At 39.5% G+C, this 20,811-nt stretch overlaps 1 protein-coding gene across 2 annotated transcripts; it reads right to left on the bottom strand.

The window, feature by feature from the left end:
- Window positions 1–336: 336 nt before the first annotated feature.
- LOC141497105 (uncharacterized) lies at window positions 337–19,788 on the bottom strand. Of its 2 annotated transcripts, XM_074199702.1 has the most exons (5): window positions 19,621–19,788; window positions 18,413–18,464; window positions 6,057–6,183; window positions 4,502–4,597; window positions 337–2,677 (listed from the first exon to the last, which is right to left on the bottom strand). In XM_074199702.1, exons 2-5 carry the CDS (start codon window positions 18,443–18,445, stop codon window positions 864–866), a joined length of 2,070 nt encoding a protein of 689 aa, XP_074055803.1. In that variant the 5' UTR covers window positions 18,446–18,464; window positions 19,621–19,788; the 3' UTR covers window positions 337–863. The 2 variants fall into 2 exon arrangements, with proteins under 2 accessions (XP_074055803.1, XP_074055804.1); XM_074199703.1 differs by lacking the exon at window positions 6,057–6,183 and having other exon boundaries at window positions 338–2,677.
- Window positions 19,789–20,811: the final 1,023 nt, after the last annotated feature.

The raw sequence follows: 20,811 nt of genomic DNA, 5'->3' as shown, positions 1-20,811 counted from the left end.
TACCTGGGTTCCAATCTGGCCTCAGACAATTACCTAGCTGTGTGGCCTTGGGCAAGCCACTTAACCCCATTGCCTTGCAAAAACTTAAAAAAAAAAAAAAAGAATGGGATTGAGTGACTTGCCCATGGTCACACAGCTAGACAATTATTAAATGTGTGAGGCTGGATTTGAACTCAGGTCTTCCTGACTCCAGGACCAGTGCTCTATCCACTGTGCCACCTAGCTGCTCCCATCCCCTTTTAAAGATAGAACAAAGAACAGAAGTTGATTGGGAGTAAAAACACTATAATTAGTTAAAGGACTGATAGTGTCATGGGACCAGGGACAACATGATTAGCTGAAAGTCTGAAACGTGGGCTAGTAAGAACTCTTTCCGTCTTAAAAATGTTGATGTGTTCCTTTTATTTTTAACTTATGAAATAAAAGACATTTTCATTACATTGTACATTAAAAATGATTGCATATGCAAATCTGCTCAGCATAATTAGCTATTCCTTTCAAATAAAACAAAATGATCATATACATTTCCTTTTATTCTTTCTCTTCATCCCCCTGCCCTACAGACAGCTACCATTAGACATGCACAGGTATATTCATCAATTTTTCTAACAAACTTTTTATTTATCAACTCTTTCTCTGGATTCAGATAGTTTCTTTCTTCATATATATTTTATAGTTAAATTGGTATTAACCAAGAGCTATGGATGGAAAGTGCAAATTTAGGCAGGACATCGGTATAAAAGATGATTACCCAATGATTACATTCACTCTAGTGTAGGTTCTCTAATGTGCAATAAAATTGGCACTCTGAGGCAGTCTTTCCACATTGATCACAATCATGAAGTTTCTCTTCAGTGTGCATTCTATGCTGTTTTGAAGGCTGAACTTCTGTGGAAAGGCCTGTCTACATTGATTACCTTCATAATTTGCTTTCCAGTGTGGATTTTCTGATGTTCAGTAAGACTGTACTTTCGAGTGAAAGCCTTTCCACATTGATTACATTCATAAGGTTTCTCTCCAGTGTGGATTCTCTGATGTTCAGTAAGATTGCCCTTCATTGTAAAAGCCTTTCCACATTGATTACATTCATAAAGTTTCTTTCCACTGTGGATTCTGTGATGGACAGTAAGATTGGACCGCTGTGTAAAAGACTTTCCACACTGATTACATTCATAAGGTTTCTCTCCAGTGTGAACTCTATGATGTACAGTAAGACTTTTCTTCCATTTAAAAGCCTTTCCACATTGATTACATTCATAAGTTTTCTGTCCAGTGTGGATTCTCTGATGTGCAATAAGATTGTCCCTCCGAGAAAAAGCCTTTCCACATTGCTTACATTCATAAGGTTTCTCTTCAGTGTGGGTTCTCTGATGTGCAATGAGACTGGCCCTCCAAGTAAAAGACTTTCTACATTGCTTACATTCATAAAGCTTCTCTCCAGTGTGGATTTTCTGATGTGCAATAAGACTAGCCCTCTGAGTAAAAAACTTTCCACACTGACTACATTCATAAGGTTTCTTTCCACTGTGGACTTTCTGATGTTTAGTAAGATGGATCTTCTGTGGAAAAGTCTTTCCACATTGATCACATTCATAAGGTTTCTCTCCAGTGTGGATGCTCTGATGAGCATTAAGACTGACCCTCCAAGTAAAAGTCTTTCCACATTGATTACATTCATAAGGTTTCTCTCCAGTGTGGATTTTCTGATGTACAGTAAGACTGTCCTTCCGAGTAAAAGTCTTTCCACATTGATCACATTCATAAGGTTTCTCTCCAGTGTGGATGCTCTGATGAGCATTAAGACTGACCCTCCAAGTAAAAGTCTTTCCACATTGATTACATTCATAAGGTTTCTCTCCAGTGTGGATTTTCTGATGTACAGTAAGACTGTCCTTCCGAGTAAAAGACTTTCCACATTGATTACATTCATAAGGTTTCTCTCCAGTGTGGATCCTCTGATGTTTAGTAAGATGGATCTTCTGTGGAAAAGTCTTTCCACATTGATTACATTCATAAAGCTTCTCTCCAGTGTGTATTCTCTGATGAGCAGTGAGGCTGTACTTCCATGTAAAAGCCTTTCCACACTCATTACATTCATAAGGTTTCTCTCCAGTGTGGATTCTCTGATGCTTCAGAATACTGGATTTCCATGGAAAAGTCTTTCCACATTGATTACATTCATAAAGCTGCTCTCCAGTGTGGAGTTTCTGATGTCCAATAAAACGGTACCTCCGAGTAAAAACCTTTCCACAGTGATTACATTCATAATGTTTTGTTCCACTGTGGATTCTTTGATATAAACTAATATTCTTCTTCCATCGGAAATTCTTTCCATATTGATAATATTTATAAGGTTTATTTCCAGTATGAATTCTTTGATGTTTAATAAGAGAGGTGTTCTGTGGAAAAACCTTGCCACACTGATTATAGTCATGTGGATTCTCTCCAGTGTGGATTCTCTGATGTATTCTAAGATTGGACTTCAATGTAAAATCCTTTCCACATTGATTACATTCATAAGACTTCTCCCTGTTTTGAATTCTTTCATCTGTAGCACAGATTTCTTTCCGTGTGAATTCATAGGGAATGTCATTCACAGCCCTTTGCTTGGGAGTTTCTTTGACAGAAAGACTCAGCTTTCCATTAGTCTCTTTCATTTCAAGTTTGATCTCTTTTTCTGAAAGAAACAAACCACAAAACAAATATACATAAAGAAAAGGTACACACTTACAGATTTATATCCCCTTCTCTCCACTGATTGGACCTAAATTAATTTACTTTTTATTTCCCCAGGTAAAGATCAGCCTTGAGCCCCAGAAACATGGACCTTGAGGAAGCAGAACCAATCATTTTTAAATGCCTCTAGTTCATTATCCCAAGGATGATTTAATTTATAAAGAGCTGCACATACCATCTTACTTGATCCTGACAACAAACCTGTGACCCAGGCAGGGCCAGCATTACCATGACCTTTCCTACTAAGGCCAAGAGCTCAGAGTGGCCAAGTGTCTTGACCCAAATCCCAGCAGGTAAGACTGGAACACAAGCCCTATGAATGGGCATGCTCTTTTTACAGTATTCAACAGATTATCTCCACTTTCAGTCTTTCCTTTTCCCTTTTATTGTCTTCATTTTTAATACTTTTTTCACTGACACAATGACATTTGGTGCACATACACTAAATAGTTAAATTATTTGATGACCCAACCTACCTGTAAGCATAATGTAATTTTCTCAGTGATCACTTTCAAACTTATTTTTTCTGTTGCAGTACCTGAAGTCACATAAAAAATATCAACCCTATTTTTTGTATTTTGCTGAGACATAAAAGAATTTGTTCTGAAATATTACTTTTATGGGATAGACATAACTTCCTTCTTTTTATAAAAAATTATCTTTAAATAGCCTGTGTCATTAAAATAAAATTAAAATCCTTCTAAAAATTTTTTTAAATGCCTGAAAATATCTGTTTCATACAGTAATTTGAGTGGATCTTCCTTTTTTAAGAAAGTTCTCAGCATGTTTCATTATTAGCTCTTTTGCAGCCTTCCTATTTGGAGGTTCATGTATACTTTCAGGGACTGAGACAATGGAATAAAGGATTTGATTTAAAAATCTGTCAAAGGCAACTTAAACAGTAAGTAATTGTCCAATTTCATAACCCAAATATTTATTCTCTGTATGAACCTGTTTTCACCTTAACAGCTGAGTTTCTGTAGTGATTCTAACTAACATGATCAGGAAAACACTGCTTTTGGGGATCATGAATGCCTATAATAAAAGAGATTGAGGCAGAGCTCTGAGCCAATGGCACTTTATTGTGGTCTCTGGTTTTCTTTAATGAAGTGGACTTCAGAGCTTCCTCATGTTCTGAGATGCCTTTTCCTTCTAGGGTTCTACTTTTATAGGGGTAGGTATCTCAAATACACAATAATTTCATTGGTTCACACCTGATGCACAAGTTAAAATATGTAAAAATAACATGTCAGCAAGTGGTCATGAACTGGATGAGCCATCTCTTAGTTTACATCAGAGGAGATGGCACAAGCCAGTCCTGTTGATTCTGCCTTTGGAAATCTTACATAAACACACACACACACACACACACACACACACACACACACACACATGCCCCTTTCTCTCTCTCAATACTGTCACTTTCTTGGTTCACCTCACTCCTAAGGTATTAAAGACCTTGCTGGTTGGTCCAACTGCCTCGTCTCTCTTCAGTCCAGTCACATAGTCAGTCCAGTTGTCACATTCCTCCTTTTAAAGCTCTAAACTGCCTGTGACAGTTCTTGATCGGGCTAAAATATAAAACTATCTAGAATTGCTAAAATGCTAAAGGCTACTTCATGCCCATCCCTCTCCTGTTCTTCTGGGCATTGCTAAGAAATAACTGAAAAAGAAATCCCAAGAAAGGTCTTCCAAATATAGCCCTTGCTTCACAGTAAGATATAAAGCCTATCACTACTCTCCAAGTCCTGCTTTCCTCACTCACCTGGACAGCGGCTCCCCAGGTCTTCCTGCTCCAGCATCCATGGAGCTTCCCTTTGCTCAAAATAACAGATCACATCTTGTATGGGAACTGGAAGCCCTGGGCAGGGAAATCAGTTGGGGATGAAGATGGAGAGAAAGTTGGAATTTAGTTCTCTTCTGGAAAGGACCGTATACGCAGAGTTGCTGCATTTTGAGAATCACTCCATTATGTTCACACATAGGAGGATCCTAGATTCACCTTTAGCTCTTGTAATGCAAGTAATCCAAAATAAGGTACTGAAAAATAGCCAAACACTCTGCCCCACATCCTGTCAAGTTCCATTATGGTAGAAAAACAGCTAATTTCAAAACTGGGTAAAGAGGGTGATTGTGCAAGATCAGCCTTGAGCCCCAGAAACATGGACCTTGAGGAAGCAGTGTCTACCCTTTACCTCACTCCCTGAACCATACAGAAACCTTTTGAACTATATTTGGGGAGTCTTTGCCTCTTCAGGTGAGATTCTCCTGCTGGCAAACTCAATAAAACTGAGTTGTTTCAAATGCTATTTTGGGGTCAGTCTGATATTCCTGGTAATGCCAGGAACATGCCAGAAAAGTCCCCAGGGTACTCCTGAAGTACAGTCTCAGAGAAGTTATTTTTGGGGACTGGGGAGAGGTTGGGCACCAGTTTGGATTTAGGAAATTTGGTCTTGGTGCAATTTCTTCTTAGAAGGATGGAGAGAGCCCCGGGACTAGAGGGAGGAATGCCAAAGGCTACACCCAGCCTCAGGCAGTCACTAGCTCTGTGTCCCTTCCTCAAATGGGGACAATAATACAACCTAACTTGGAGAGTTATTATCAGAGTGAAGTGACATAATATTGTAAAGAAAACACTTGTCATAGCACCTGGGAAATAGCAGTTGAAAATAAATGCTTAACCCCTTCCTTTCCTAAATCTGTTCGAATTTTTGGGCAAGATGAAGGAAAATTTAGGACAAATTTGCCCTACTATGGACAGCTGGAAGCTTTAAGCTACAAACTGATGCTTGTTTAAAAGAATATTCCAGGGGTGGCTGAGTGGAGCAGTGGATAGAGCACCAGCCCTGGAGTCAGGAGTACCCAAGTTCAAATCTGGCCTCAGACACTTAATAATTACCCAGCTGTGTGGCCTTGGGCAAGCCACTTAACCCCATTGCCTTGCAAAAACTAAAAAACCTTTAAATAAAAAGAATATTCCAAGGAGGAAATTTTCAGTGAGTTGGCAGGCAAAATTTAAGTCCAGGAAAAGGTTAAACTAAACCTCTGAGATTGGTTCCACATCTGAGATGTTTTCACATCGATCTGATTTTTGAACTGAAGCTGTCTAGAATTGGTAAGAGCTTCAGGAGCAACAGAAAATATCAGAAAATATAAAGATATTTTACAGGAAAACCAACCTCCAGGAAGGTGCTGTCTCTTGGACAAGAAACCCTGACTTTTCTCTTTGTAAATTGATCAGTGCTCCAAACCCTCATAGAAGAGAATGAAGATATTCCCATGGAATGGAAACTCAGTATCACCAGGGGAAGTGTCCTTACCCACAGAGAGCAGGTTCTGGGCATTCTCTAGCATGACCTCCTTGTACAACTGCCTCTGACAAGGGTCCAAGAGGCTCCACTCCTCCTGGGTGAAGTCAACAGTCACATCCTTGAATGTCACCAACTCCTAGACCATCAAAAGTCATCAGGTAGAGTTGAAAGACTAGAGAATTAAAGAGCCCGGCCCTCATTAATTATAAGTATAAATGGAAGCACAGAGGAAGGGATTTGCTCAGAGCATAATCTTTTTTTTTTTTTTAGGTTTTTTTTTTTCAAAGTAAATGGGGTTAAGTGGCTTGCCCAAGGCCACACAGCTGGGTAATTATTAAGTGTCTGAGACCAGATCTGAACTTGGGTACTCCTGACTCCAGGGCCAGTGCTTTATCCACTGAGCCACCTAGCTGCCCCTCAGAGAGCATAATCTTTAGGACAATCAGTCAGTTCTATTACCTAAGGTCATTAAGAACCTAAGGAAATTTTGAGAAAAGCATTTGATGTTTCAGTTGGAATAAAGCTGAAAATGTCATAATGAAATGCATTTCCCTACAGAATCAGGAAGAAAGTTTGTGTTCTACCTGTGACAGGGTAGGCAGATGTGGAAAGGAGAAAAAGAAAGGGTGATGAGAAATGTCTTTCTCATCAGATCTGACAAGAGATGAATTCAGCATAGGTTAGAAATTGTCAGGCTTTCCAGATTTCCTCCTCAATCTGACTGAAAAGCAAAAGGGAGAGTTGTCCAAGAGGACAACTGAGATGACCCAGAGAAGAATCCAGGGACTGAGATTTGGCCTGAGTGGAATGAAAATACCCCTCTGAATTGGAAAACAGGAGGCTCTGAAGGAAGCAGCTGAGGGCACAAGAAATTTCACCTCAGCTACTTTTCCCACACAAACGTCCATCTTAAGCAAAGCAGATGATGAGTGAGAGAAGGATGAAGGATCCTGTTCTGTCTCTGGAAGTTCAGAATGACCCCAGCTATGGCTGTGGATGAGGAGGACTGAATACCACAGGGAGCAACGACATTTTGGGGGTGTGGCTAAGGCTTAGGGGAGAGAGAGGAGTCTATAAGGATGAGCCCCCCAACAGAATGTAGTAAACAACAGTAAGGAGTTGAGGACTAGGGCAACAATACCCACAACTCAGGATTAAAACTTGATGATAATATGGACACAAGCCCCCAAGAAATTTAAAAGAAAATCAAAAATCAAATATGAGACAATGAGAAAAAAATTAGAAAAAAAATAAAAGCATTTCAGGGAAATTATGGGGAAAAAAGTTATCCAAGTGGAAAAAGAGAAAGGAAAAAAGTATGAATACTGTGGGGAAAACAATCAGAATTTCACAAAGACTAGCAACTAATACACTAAAAGACCACAGGACTTAGAACATTAAATTTCAAAGAACAAAGGATCTGGGGTTGCATCCAAGAATAACTTTATTCAGTAACATCGAGTATAATTACAAATATAAAAATAAAATGGTCATCTGATGAACTTTCAGATGTCACAAAAAGATCAGAATTTAATAGAAAATTCAATATAAAAATCCAGACTGATTATAAGGTACTGATTAAGGTCAAATTCTTTTCTTATAAGAAAATATTAATAATATTAGCAATTATTAGTTGTTCTTAAAACTGTTATCATTACTGAGGTAGTTTGGTGATTGAGTTGTGACTGACTTAGAATCCCATAAGGTGGTTCTAAAAAGTAAAATTATGTAGAAAAGGTTCAAAGGAGACTTTATTTCATAAAAAGAGGACATGAAAGGTAGAACTAATAAGAGGAAGCAGGTCAGGCTGAAGAGTTGGTAATGGATTGTTGCTCTCGTGTGGGATGAAGAAAGAACAAGGTATACATCTGAAGACTTTTAGAAGTCTTCTGAACTTCAAGAGAGGTGAGAAAAACAGGAATATGGTAGGGAAGGGCTTTTAGAAGGGAATATAGGTTAAGATTAGGTGTTTGGGATAAATAAATAAGGGAGGTGTGAGCAAAATCAGAAATAAGGAGTTGAGACAGAAGATAAGGTAACAGGGATAGGGTGAAAAGAAAAAGTGAGACTGAAAATCATGAGTAAAAATAAGATAGAAGAAAATTCACAAATAGCATTATAATTTTGAATGTGAATGGGATGAACTCACCCATAAAAGGGAAACAGAAGAATGGATTAAAAATCAGAATTCAACCATATGTTGTTTACAAGAAACATACTTAAATAAGAGATATAGACAAAGTTAAAATGGAGGATTGGAGTAGAATTTATTATGCTTCAGCTGATGCAAAAAAAGGCAGTGGAAGTAATTATGATTTCACATGTAAGGTACCTTAGACAATGAAGAAAATACTGAATCTCTAAATACAAAATAGGAAAGCATCTGAATTTTAAAAGAACTTATAAATGAATTACAGATGGAGATAGATAGTAGTATTTTAAAATTGACTTTAATTTTCCCCTCCAAGAGTTAGTTTAATCCAACCAAAAATAAACAAGAAGTTAAGAAAATAAATAATTTAGATAAGCTATATGCGACTGATATGAGGGAAGAATTGAATGGAATTAGAAAAAAAATATTTTTCTTCAGGGTTCCTTTAAAGATTGACCATAGTTTAGTATATAAAAAATCTGATAAAGGCAGAAAAATTTTAAGTATCCCTTTCAGAAGGTAAGGCAATAAAAATTATATTTAACAAGAGACAAAGGAAATATATGCAAAATTTGTAACTCAAACTTTTAACTTCAATAAAATAAAGAACAAACTAATAAATTGAGCATGTAATTAAAAAACTCAAAGAAGAGATTAAACAAATTAAACACCCAACTGAACACTCTAAAAATTAAAGATGAGATTAATAAAATAAAGAATAAAAAAATTGAATTAATCAATAAAAGTAGGAATTGGTTTTATGGAAAGACAAATAACATAGATAACTGGTTAATTAGATTTTTTAAATGAAAAGACAACCAAATCAAACCAAACCAAACCAAATATTAAAAATTGAAAGAGTGACTATAACAGTAATGAAGATGAAATTAAATCAGCTCAAAGGAGTTACTTTGCCCATATATAAATCTATTAATAAATTTAACCAATTAAGTAAAATGGAAGAATCTTTACAAAAAAATAAATTGCCTAGAGGAGCAGAAGAAGAAATAGAAAATCTAGGTTTTGTTTTTTTTTGCAAGGCAAACGGGGTTAAGTGGGTTGCCCAAGGCCACACAGCTAGGTAATTATTAAGTGTCTGAGACCGGATTTGAACCCAGGTACTCCTGACTCCAGGGCCAGTGCTTTATCCACTACGCCACCTAGGTGCCCCTAGAAATAGAGAATCTAAATAGATCTATTTTAGGAAAAGAAATGGGGGGGGGCAGCTAGGTGGCGCATCAATGATGTCCCTAAGAAAAAGTATCAGAATCAGGGGGATTTATAAGTGATTTCTACCAAACAGTTAAAGATTAATTAATTGCGATTATAACTAAATTTTTTGGCATTATATATAAAAAAGGGATTCTAATGTTTCTTTGATGAAACAAACAGGAGATTGATACCTAAAGCAGAAAGAGTCAAAAGAGAAAAAGAAAGTTATAGATCAATTTCATTATTAAACATGTATGCAAAAATCCTAAATAAAACACATTATAAAGATTATACATTATGATCTTGTTGGATTTTACCAGGAATGCAGGGATGGTTTAACATAAAGAAACCTACTAACATAATTGATTACTTATATCAATAGGGAAAGTAGATGCACATAATTCTATCAATAGAAAACTACTGATAGAATTCAACACATTTCTACTAAAATATTTTGAAGTATTGATGTAAACAGATTTTTCCTTAAATTGATATTCAACTAAAAAGTTAATTGAAACAAGTAATAATTTTAGCAAAGTAGTAGGATAAAAAGTATATCCAGATAAATCATCAGCATTCCAATTTATTACAAAGGAAACTATATAAGAAGAGATTGTAAAAAAATACCTCATTTAAAGTAACTATTATAAAGTAACTATTATAAAATACCAAGAGAGTATTTTATACTTGCTAACATAAACCCAAGATCTATATAGACAAAATTATAATAACATTTGTATACAAATATCAGATTTAAATAATTGAAAAGATATTCTTTATTGCATAGACAAGGCCAATATAATAAAAATGACAATTTTCCCCAAACCAATTTATATATTCAATGCCCCACAAATTAAATTGCCAAAAAAAAGTTTTTTACTGAATTAGAAATAATAATGAAATTCTTTTAGAAAAAACTTCAAAATATCAAAGGAAATATAGAAAAATATAAAGAAAAGACATTTAGCAGAACCACATCTAAAACTGTATTATAAGGCAGTAAGCTTATAATTCTGTGTGACTTTAATGCTAGAGTAGGCTCAGATTACCAGACATGGCAGGAAGTCCTTGGGAGGAATGGGGTTGGAAACAGCAACAGCAGTGGTCACCCTCTACTGAAGACTTGTGCATCTCTTGACCTCCTCATAACAGTCTTCCATTTACCTAAATTCAATAAAACTTCCTAGGTGTACCCTCGTAGCAAACACTGGCGTCTATTAGACTATGTGATTGTAAAGAGAAGAAGATAGACAGGATATGAGAGTGACAAAGGCAATGTGTGGTGCAGAGTGCTGGACTGATCACAGACTCATCCTCTCTAAGCCACTAGGCTCCTTTCAAGTGGCAAAGCACCTGGTGCTGATGCTATTCCAGCTGAGATCTACAAGGTGGGGGAGTCCATTAATCATCTAAAACCTGGCTTAAATTTTCCAAGTTAAATTGCCTGAAGAGGTTATTCCCCCAATAATTGAAGGATGCCTCAATTGTCCATCTCTATAAAGGTAAAGGGAATAGATTGTCCTATGACCATCACAGGAATATTTCTCTTTTAGTCATTCCTGGTAAGATTCTTGCCAGGGTTCTTCTCAAAAGGCTAATTCTTCACTTGGAAGTTAGTCACTTTCCTGAGAGCCAGTGTGACTTCAGAAAAGGTAGGCGAACAGTTGATATAGTGTTTGCTGCCTGACAACTCCATGAAAAATGCCAGGAACAGAACTGAGATCTGTATATAACATTTGTAGATCTGACCAAGGCCTTTGATACCATCAGTCACAAGGGTTTACAGAAAAAATTGTGACAAAATTTGGCTGCCCAGAGAAGTTCAGCATTATTTTATATCAGTTTCATGATGGTATGCACACCCAGCTTCTGGATAGTGAATGACACTCTTGAGCTTTCCCAGTCACTAATGCAGTAAAACAAAGAATTGTATCTTGCTCCTTTACTTTTTTAGCATGATGTCAGCCATCTTATCAAATGCCTTCCCTGACATGGCCTCAAGGCCAGCTACTACACTGATGACAAATTGTTTAACTTGAAAAGGCTACAAGCCAGCAAGTTGGTGCATGATCTTCTGTTTGTAGATGATTGTGTACTCAACGCAGCTCTGATGCTGAGATGCAACAAAGTATGGATTAATTCTCTGCTGCTTGTGCTAATCTTGGTCTAACAATTAACACCAAGAAAACACAGGTGCACCATCAGCCAGTACCATACAATCCATATATGGAATCATCAGTTACAGCAAATGGAGAAGTTTGAGTACTATGGACAAGTTCACATACATCGGCAGTGTCCTTTCCAAGGAGAAACTCATTGAAAATGAGGCTAACATGCTCATTGTCAGAGCTAGCTCAGTATTTGGGAGGCTTCGATAGAAAGTGTAGGAGAGAAGAGCTATTAGACTGACTACCAAACTGAAGGTCTACAGAGCTATTGTGCTGATCTCATTGATATAATCTGTGAAACCTGGGCAGTCTACCAGCACCATGTCAGGAAATTGAATCGTTTCCATTTAAATTCCTAGGAAGATTCTGAAGATCACCTGGCAGGAGAAGATACCAGACACTGAGGTCCCTTCTTGAATTAAACTACCTAGCTGTTACTTCAGAGAGTGTAAATACAATGGACTAGACACACTGTTAGAATGCCAGACATACACTTGCCAAAAAACTATTTTATGAAGAATTCACACAAGGCAAGTGCTCGTGAGGGGAGTCAGAAGAAGTGATACCAAGACCCTGAAAGTCTCATTGAAAAAACTTTAGAATTGATTGTACAGCTTGGGAGACAATGGGACTGGACTTCCCAGCATGGCATGCTCTCATCAGTGAGGAGGCTGCACTCTATAAGGAAGGCAGAATTGACGGAGCTCAAAAGAAATGAAACATACATAAGTTTAGAGTGCTCACTCCAGGTGTTCACATAGACTATTTGTATTCAACCTATGGTAAAGCATTCCAAGCTCATACTAGTCTGATTGGCCACAGTGGGACACACTGTCCATTTGTCTCAAACATATGATGCCACTTTGACCTTTTTTGATAATGAAGGACAAGAACCAACCAAACAACCAACCAATAATCAAAATGATCTCATATTGGCTAAGAAATAGAAAGGTAGGGTGGCTAGGTGGTGTAGTGGATAAAGCACTGGCCTTGGAGTCAGGAGTACCTGGGTTCAAATCCGGTCTCAGACACTTAATAATTACCTACCTGTGTGGCCTTGGGCAAGCCACTTAACCCCGTTTGCCTTGCAAAAAAAAAAAGAAATAGAAAGGTAGATCAATGGAATTGAGTAGATAATTTATAGTAGCAAATTATCATAATAATCTTGTATTTGACAAGTGTAAAGACTTTAGATTTTGGGATAAGAATTCATTTGGTAAAATTGGAATAGAGTAAGGCAGAAAATAAACACGGACCAATATCTTACACCATTTACCAGGATATGGTCAAAATGGGGGCATGACTCAGATAGAAAGAGAGATTTTTCAAGAAAATTAGAAGGGGGGCAGTTAGGTGGTACAGTGGATAGAGCACTGGCCCTGAAGTCAGGAGTCCCTGAGTTCAAATCCGGCCTCAGAAACTTAATGATTACCTAGCTGTGTGGCCTTGGGCAAGCCACTTAACCCCATTTTCTTTGCAAAAAAAAAAAGAAAAAAAAAGAAAAGAAAATTAGAAGAACCTAGAACATCTCATGTGACTTCTCCTACCCCTTTCTATGTCTTTCCTTCCTTTACCTGCTTTGTCCCCTCCAGCCCCATGCTGGGTTGGAGGGCTGTATCCTTCTCTGATTGGACAAACCAGAAGATGTGATGTTTCAGATTCCACCTTCTGATGGTCAAAGCTATAAATAACTGATAGTAGGTTTCCATGTTGGGGCTTTGACTCTGTAGCTAGAACCCCTAAACATGGTGGCTAAGTTCACAACTTAGAGAAATATAGAGAAATATCAATAAACGTGCTTGTTAAACTAATTTCATTTTACTCTTTCTAAAGGTCAAAACTCTGGTAAAGTTTGTCCTTGATGAGGACAAACTCTGGGTTTTACTTTTGTTCTTACTTAGGAAAAACTCTAGGGAGGTTAGCATATATTTATTTCCAACAGTTCAAATTTCAGTGAAGACCCTTCCTCCTTTTTGGGAACACTTTCAGAGAGGCATACTATTATCAAAATCTTGCAACATTGCACCTTCAAGAGAATGCTTCTTCTGAGGAACTACATTACAACATGGGAAAGGGGAGAGAAGGATGATAGGGAGAAGAGAACAATATGTCAAGAAACTGAAATTTCCAAAGTGATTCCTTAGACAATGTCCAGGTATTGTGTAACAAATTGGGGACACACACACACACACACACACACACACACACAAATGTAAAAGCAGTCCCTGCCCTCAAAGAGTTTGCAATCTAATAAGGGAGACAATAGGCAAATAAATATACCCAAAGCAAGCCATGCATAGGAGAAATAGGAATAATGAAAAGAGGGAAGGCACAAGAATTAAAGGAGGCTTTTTGTATGTGGTTTTTAGTTTTTAGACTTCAAAGAAGTCCATCAGTCAGCAAGGAGATTAGGGTAGGAAAGGTAAATTGGAGAATCATGAATAGAGAGATGGTGATTGAATCCATGGTAGCTGATGAGATCATTAAACAAAGTTGTATAGAGCGAAAAGAGAAGAGGACCATGAACAGAACCCCAAGGGACAGCTATGATTAGAGGGCAGGATCAGGAAGAAGATCCAACAAGGAAGACAGAGAAGTGATCAGACAGAAAGGAGAAAAACCAGAAGAGAATCATGTCCCAAAAACCTAGAGAGAAGAGATTATCATGGAGGCAAGAGTGATCAGCAGTGTTGCATCCTGGAGAGAGGTCAAAGAGATAATGCCGGGGAAGGGGAGGGTGTCAATTGAAAAGGGGAGAAAGGAAGGCTGCCTTATTTTGAAGGTGGGAAGGGGTCCACTCATGAATATTCTTATGGGTGAAGGGAGAGACATTGAAGCAGGGGATTTAGTGCCTGAAAGGTTTATTTGTCTTATGGTTGGGCCAAGTTGTCACCCCAGGGAACAACTAGCACTTGGAGGACCAGGGTGGAGAGTTCCATGGAAGAAAAATCAAAGATCAGAAAGAGTCTATGGTTGAGTAGAAGACTGAAGGACCTTCCGCTGACCAGGTATGACAGGTCCAGCTATGCTGACCTCATACATCCTGGACTGTGGCTGTGGGAGAAAAAGCTTGCACATACCAGGTAAATGCAGTAGCAGAGGGGAAGGACCCTGCTGGCTCTAAGCACCTCCAGAGAGCAGAGTACCTGGTTCCAGTTCAAGAGCAAAGGGCAGCTGTCATTTGCAGCCATGAGAGAGACCATGAGAAGTCAGATCATTTCTAGGACAGTATAGAATGGAGAACCCAAGGTTGGGTCCCAGGATAAACCTCAGAAAAGAGTAGCAAGGAGGACATGAATCTCAGAGCATCATTCCCCAAACCTCAGGACTAGAAGTTGCTAACACTACTAGCTACCAAAAACAAAATAAAACCAAAAAATCATTTTATTAATCCATGAAAAATGTTGAATCATTCCAAGCACAATAAAGAGCTCTTGAAAGAACTTAAAAAGGACTTTAAAAATCAATTAAGAGGAAAAAAAATCAATTAAGAGGGACAGGTGGCACAGTGGATAGAGCATTGGCCCTAGAGTTAGGAGGACCTGAGTTCAAATCCTGCCTCAGACACTTCATAATTATCTGTGTGACCTTGGGCATTGCCTTGCAAAAACCAAAAATAAAACAAAAACAAAAAATTAAGAGAGAGATCAAGGAAAAAAAATATGACCGATCCAAGAAAATTATGATAAGAAAGTAAACCAACTTTAAATTTAAAACTTAACATAATAATTCCTTAAAAACTAGAATTGAGGGGTGGCTAGGTGGCGCAGTGGATAGAGCACTGGCCATGAAGTCAGGACTAACAGAATTCAAATCCAGCCTCAGACACTTAATTACCTAGCTGTATGGCCTTGGGCAAGCCACTTAAACCCATTGCCTTGCAAAAACTAAAAAAAAGAAAAAAACTAGAATTGGACAAGAAGAAGTTAATGGCATTCTAACACATCTAGAAATACAGCAAAATCAAAAGAATGAAAAAATTGAAGGGAATGTGAAATGTTTCATCCAGAAAGTAATGTTTTGTCCTTCGGTCTCCAAGTGATACCATGAGAAGGCATGAACTGGATTTCAGTGGGGTGGGGAGGGCTGTGCTTCACCTCCTCTGGAGTCATCTGGTTCCAGTGGTCAGATAGGAATCAAGACAACTGGAGATGACTCTGGATGAGAGGCAATCAGGATTAAGCAACTTGCTCAAACTTACACAGCTCGTAAGTGTCAAGTGTCTGAGACAAGACTCAAAGTCCCATCCTGACAAGGCCATCCACTGTGCCATCCAGCTCCCTCATTTGGAAAAACAACTAATCTGGAGAACAGATGGAGGAGAAATTATATAAAAATAGTGGACTACCTGAAAATTATGATTAAAAAAAATCTGGATACAATATTGCAAGAAATTACCAAGGAAAATTGCCCTGAAATTCTGGAAAAACAACGCAAAGCAGAAATGGAAAAAAAAAAAATCCCCTGGTCATCTGAAACAGATCCCAGCAGGAAAATTTAAAGGAAAAACATATTCAAGTTTCAAAGTTCCCAGGTTAAAGAGAAAATATTTGCAGAAAAAAGAAAAAAAAACAATTTTTTTAAGTTGTTTTTTTTTTTTACAAGGCAATGGGGTTAAGTGGCTTTTCCAAGGCCACACAGCTAGGTAATTATTAAGTGTCTGAGGCCAGATTTGAACTCAGGTACTCCTGACTCCAGGGCCAGTGCTCTATCCACTGCGTCATCTAGCCACCCCAAATAAAACAATTTAAATATCATGGAGAACACAAGTTCTAGCTACTAATTAACATTGAAAGATTATAAGTCTTAGAATACTCTGTTTTGTAGAGCAGAAACTCCAGAATAATGACCAAGAATAGTTAAAATTCAATATATAACAACCAGGAGAAATATAAGGTAAACATTACTAATCAATTATTTGGGACTTAATATGGCCAAATTGTTTGCTTTTTTATAAATAAAAATCTTATCAATAATTTTTCCTTACTTGAGGAATTTGAGGGAAAAAAAGACCCAAGCTGAGCTGAGTATGGTAGGGTGATTCTAAAAAATAAAACTATGTAGGGAAAGATAAAAAGGATTAATTATCTCATAAAAATGAAGCATAAAAGTAAAAACTGATATAGAAGATGGTAGAAGAGGAGAGAGTGGGTAGTGCTGAAAACTTACTCTTATTGGGAAGGGATTAAAAAGAAGGAATAAAATATATCTATTTCTTTTCTTCTTTTGTGTTTAAGTTCAAAATAAATTGTAAAATTTACCAAAAAAAAAAATAAAAGAATCCTCAGATTTTATTCCTAAACAAACTTCTGAATAAAAACACCCAGGAACATCATAGCCAAAATGCAGAGCTTCCAGATCAATGAGAAAAATATCATGAGCAGCCACAAAAAACAATTCAAGTACCAAGTCACCCAGAAATCACACACAATCTGGAAACAACCACAATTAAAAAACAGAGAGCATGGAATTTGATAGGCCAGAAAGCAAATGATATGGTCTACTAGGCAAAAGTGATTTACCCAACAAAACCAATAATAGTGATATAAAGGCAAAATGACTTTTAGTGAAAGGACTTCCAAGCATTTCCTCATGAAAAGATTATTGTTGCAAAGGACTTTCCAAGTTCAAACACAAGTGAGGAGAAACATAAAAAAATAAAAAAGGATGAACTAACCTAAGAGATAAGAGACAAATAAAGGATGAACTACTTATATTCAAATATGGGGAGATAGATGTGTCCTCTTTGATCTCTCTCAGAGCTTGAAAGGGGAATAAATATGAGAAAAGGCCTGGGAGTGGTTCTGTTAAGTATTGATCTGACAGAAAGGTCAGAAAGACAGGAAAAGGAATAAATTAAGATGGATAGATGGAAAGAAAGGTTGGGAAATCTCACATACATAATGAAGAGACCTGAGTAGAGAGGGGGTGGTAGGGACAGCTGATGCTTGACCCTTAATGAATGCTCATAGCACAGACCTGGGTGTAGAAACACATTTTACACACTAGTGAAAAGGAAGGGAAGGAGTAAAAAAGAGAGGGAAAATTAGAGGGAGAACAGATTAAAAGAGGGATTAGCACTAAGCAAAACAAATTTAATGGATATAGATGAATATTTATAGTTCTTTTTGGGTAGCAAAGGAAATCTGAGAGATTAACCATGAATGGAGGGAATGAACAAGTAAGGTCCATAAATGCAATGGAACACTATTTCATTGAACTCAAGTAAGCACAATGACCAACTAAGTTTTCAAAGGTCCAATGATGAGGAAACTAGCAGTTAAAAGTACAGAAAGATTAACATGTATTTGGAAAAATAAAATATCAATAAAAAATATAGAAAAATTCTGAACTCTGTGTGCACAAGGATTTCCTGGATGTTCAGGAGAGCTCGGCTGGAGGGATGTATGTGTGTGTGTGTATGTGTGTGTGTGTGTTTATTCCTTGAAAGTTAATGTTAAGGGGTAGCTAGGTGGTGCAGTGAATAGAGCACAGGCCCTGGAGTCAGGAGTCCTGGAGTTCAAATCCGGCCTCAGACACTTAATAATTACCTAGCTGTGTGGCCTTAGGCAAGCCACTTAGCCCCATTGCCTTGCAAATAAACCCACAGTGGGGAAGTTAATGCCAATGCATTGAGCCTAAGGGCTCAAGACATCAAGGGCCCAGTGAGTGATAGTAAAGTGTAGAAGAAAAGAACAGAACAGTGTTGTATTCAATCTCATGCCTATTATTTTGTAATGAAATGATCTATAAGAAAGGTATTTCTAACTTCATAGACTATCACGGCAATGGATAGTTTGACTCAACACAGTCTGTGGACAGACTACACTCACCTGATGTGAGGGTCCAAGGTGCTCAGCAGTCATTCCTTGAGATCCAGGCTCCCTGTGTAGGTAGGAAAGAAACCAAAATGAGTCTGTTTTGTGAAATTTCTCCATCTTGTTCCTGGTCTATATGTACTTTGGGGTCCTACTTCCCCCGTTGTCCTCTGTGGATCCACAAATGAGCAATAGCCAAGGCTCTGATTTACAGGCCATGCCTAACCAAGAAATATTTTAATTTCATGCCTTTCTGATAGTCAGGTCCCTCCCTTCTGGACCTCCACATAGACACACCCAAAGTTTCTCTGCATGGCAAATGCCTGCAGGGATTTAGAAGGGGCGAGGTCCCACCGGAGTTACAGAGCACCGGGCTCTGGGCCCGGGCTTCAGCCTTCAGCAGAGAGGTAACAGAGAGGGAAATGACGATGACCTGAACAGGAAGATTCCTTCCCTCTCTCTCTCAGTGCTTCTGCTCATCCCATTCCTCTACACATCTTCCTATGAAGACCCGGGAAGCAGAAGGCCGAGAGATACCAAATGGACGAGAACAGGCCAGGGCCCCCCGCGTCAGAGCTCTCCCTCCAGTAGGCCCTCTGCCCTGCACGTGCTCCCCACAACTAATACACACATTTTCTAGACAACAGACTTACAGTGGGACCTAGACAGAAGACGAGCTGGAATGGAGTTACCAGGGAATGTCGGGGGAGCAGGAGGAGGGTCTGGGAGACAAGACATCCTAACAGCTCGTGGCAGGGAGGGCAGGGCCGCTGGCTTGCCAGAAGGGCTCCAGGTGGACAATGAGCTCAGAAAAACGGGGTAACTGAGTGCTGAGATCTAACTGGGGGGAGCCCCGGGGACCGCCCAGACTTGGAAACTGGAGAGAAGGAGTCACCTGTCTGGAATCTGCTGGGCAAGGGAAGTAGGAAACAGCTTTGATAACGGGGTCCGGGGGGGGGGTAGGGAGCAGGAAGGCAGGCTCCTGGATCCTCAGTGGGGCTGGGGCTGAAGGCAGGACAACCGAAGTTGGGCAAAGTGTAACCCAAGGACAAAACTGAGGCAATGCCTGGGGATTTGGAAAAGAATTAGGCGGGGGGTGGGGAGCTCACCCAGTAGCCAAGCTTGGCAGGGAGGGAGGACTCTCACCCTGGGGTCAGATGAGGAGAATGAGACCCAGTGGAGTCAGGAAATATGGGGGGTGGCCGCCTAGGGATCAGACCTACCTGGGACATGCAAGCACAGTCCTGGCCTCCAGCAGGCAGAAGGGAAGAAAAGAGAGCAGAGCTCCAGGGAAGGCAGCGCGGTCCAGAGACTTCCTGTCCGCTTCTTTCGGCCTTGCCGCAAGGGAACCAGCCAGTGCAGCCCCCGAGGGCCAGGACTCCAGGGCCCCAGCCGCCTCTCCTCCCTAAGGCCGGCCCTCCATGCTGTGCGCTGCCTCCTTCCACCATAAACTCCTCCCCGCTCCCTGCAGCCCCGCCCCCAGGCGATCCGCTCCTTCATCCCCCTTTCTCCTCCTCCCCACCAGGAATGGTGCATCTTGGGAGCCCTGGGGGGCCATGGCCCCCTGGAGTAGACTGAGTCACATGTTCTTCCACCGGGAGACACGAGGCCCTTCCCGCGGGGAGGCCCCTGGGGCAGGAGGACCTGGGCCTGCTCCGAGGGCCGTCAGCCCGGGAGGCCAGGGCAGCCGGAGCAGGAGATGCTTCTGGGGCGGGGAAGGCAGAAAGCATGGAATAGAAATGATGGATGTTTTTTATCTACATATTAGGCTTTGAATGTTTCTCAGACATTGTGAGGAATGTAGGGTGTTGGTCTTCACCGGGTGGAGGGGAGCCTTAGGGAATCCATTACAAAGGGGGAAGGGCCCAGCTGATCCCAAAGCTGGAAGAGTCTTCCTAATCCCATTCCAGGGATAGCAAACCCAAAGCTGCTTGTCAACTGGTCCAGAGTGACCTAGAGGTCTTGACCTAGTAAACTGAGTTTGCGCAATTAGGTGATTGAATATTATCCCCCACACCCCCCCGTGAGGACTGGGGTTCATCAGCATATCATGCGTTGCATGATGTGGGGGGGATCATATTAGGGGCAAGTCATGGGATGGGTGCACCTCTTAGATTGTAACTCAAACTCTGAGAACCTGTGCACATCCAAGACAGAGGGGAAGAGTTTCTGAACACTATAAATTACCTGATGTTCCAAAGCCACCTCTTACCTCACACCATATCTTGCAAAGCTGGTGAATACAATGTACAATTTTCTCTCACTCTAGCAGGTTTTCCTTTTCATTCATTTATAACAGGTATGATTGCAAAACATTTTCGGTTTTTTTTGTTTTTTTAGTTTTTGCTAGGCAATGGGGTTAAGTGGCTTGCCCAAGGCCACAGAGCTAGGTAATTATTAAGTATCTGAGGCCG

The sequence above is a fragment of the Macrotis lagotis genome, chromosome X, assembly GCF_037893015.1.
Source record: "Macrotis lagotis isolate mMagLag1 chromosome X, bilby.v1.9.chrom.fasta, whole genome shotgun sequence".
Lineage (NCBI taxonomy): Eukaryota > Metazoa > Chordata > Mammalia > Peramelemorphia > Peramelidae > Macrotis > Macrotis lagotis.
This window is presented reverse-complemented; position numbering and strand designations above follow the sequence as displayed.

What these genes read in the sequence shown, in the direction of transcription:
- LOC141497105 (XM_074199702.1), bottom strand. Translation starts at nt 18,445, where the DNA reads ATGACTGCTGAGCACCTTGGACCCTCACATCAG. An exon ending in ACCTTGGACCCTCACATCAG is followed by an intron (nt 6,184 to 18,412) that starts GTGAGTGTAGTC and finishes TTGATGGTCTAG; the next exon opens with GAGTTGGTGACATTCAAGGA. An exon ending in CCAGAACCTGCTCTCTGTGG is followed by an intron (nt 4,598 to 6,056) that starts GTAAGGACACTT and finishes TTCCCTGCCCAG; the next exon opens with GGCTTCCAGTTCCCATACAA.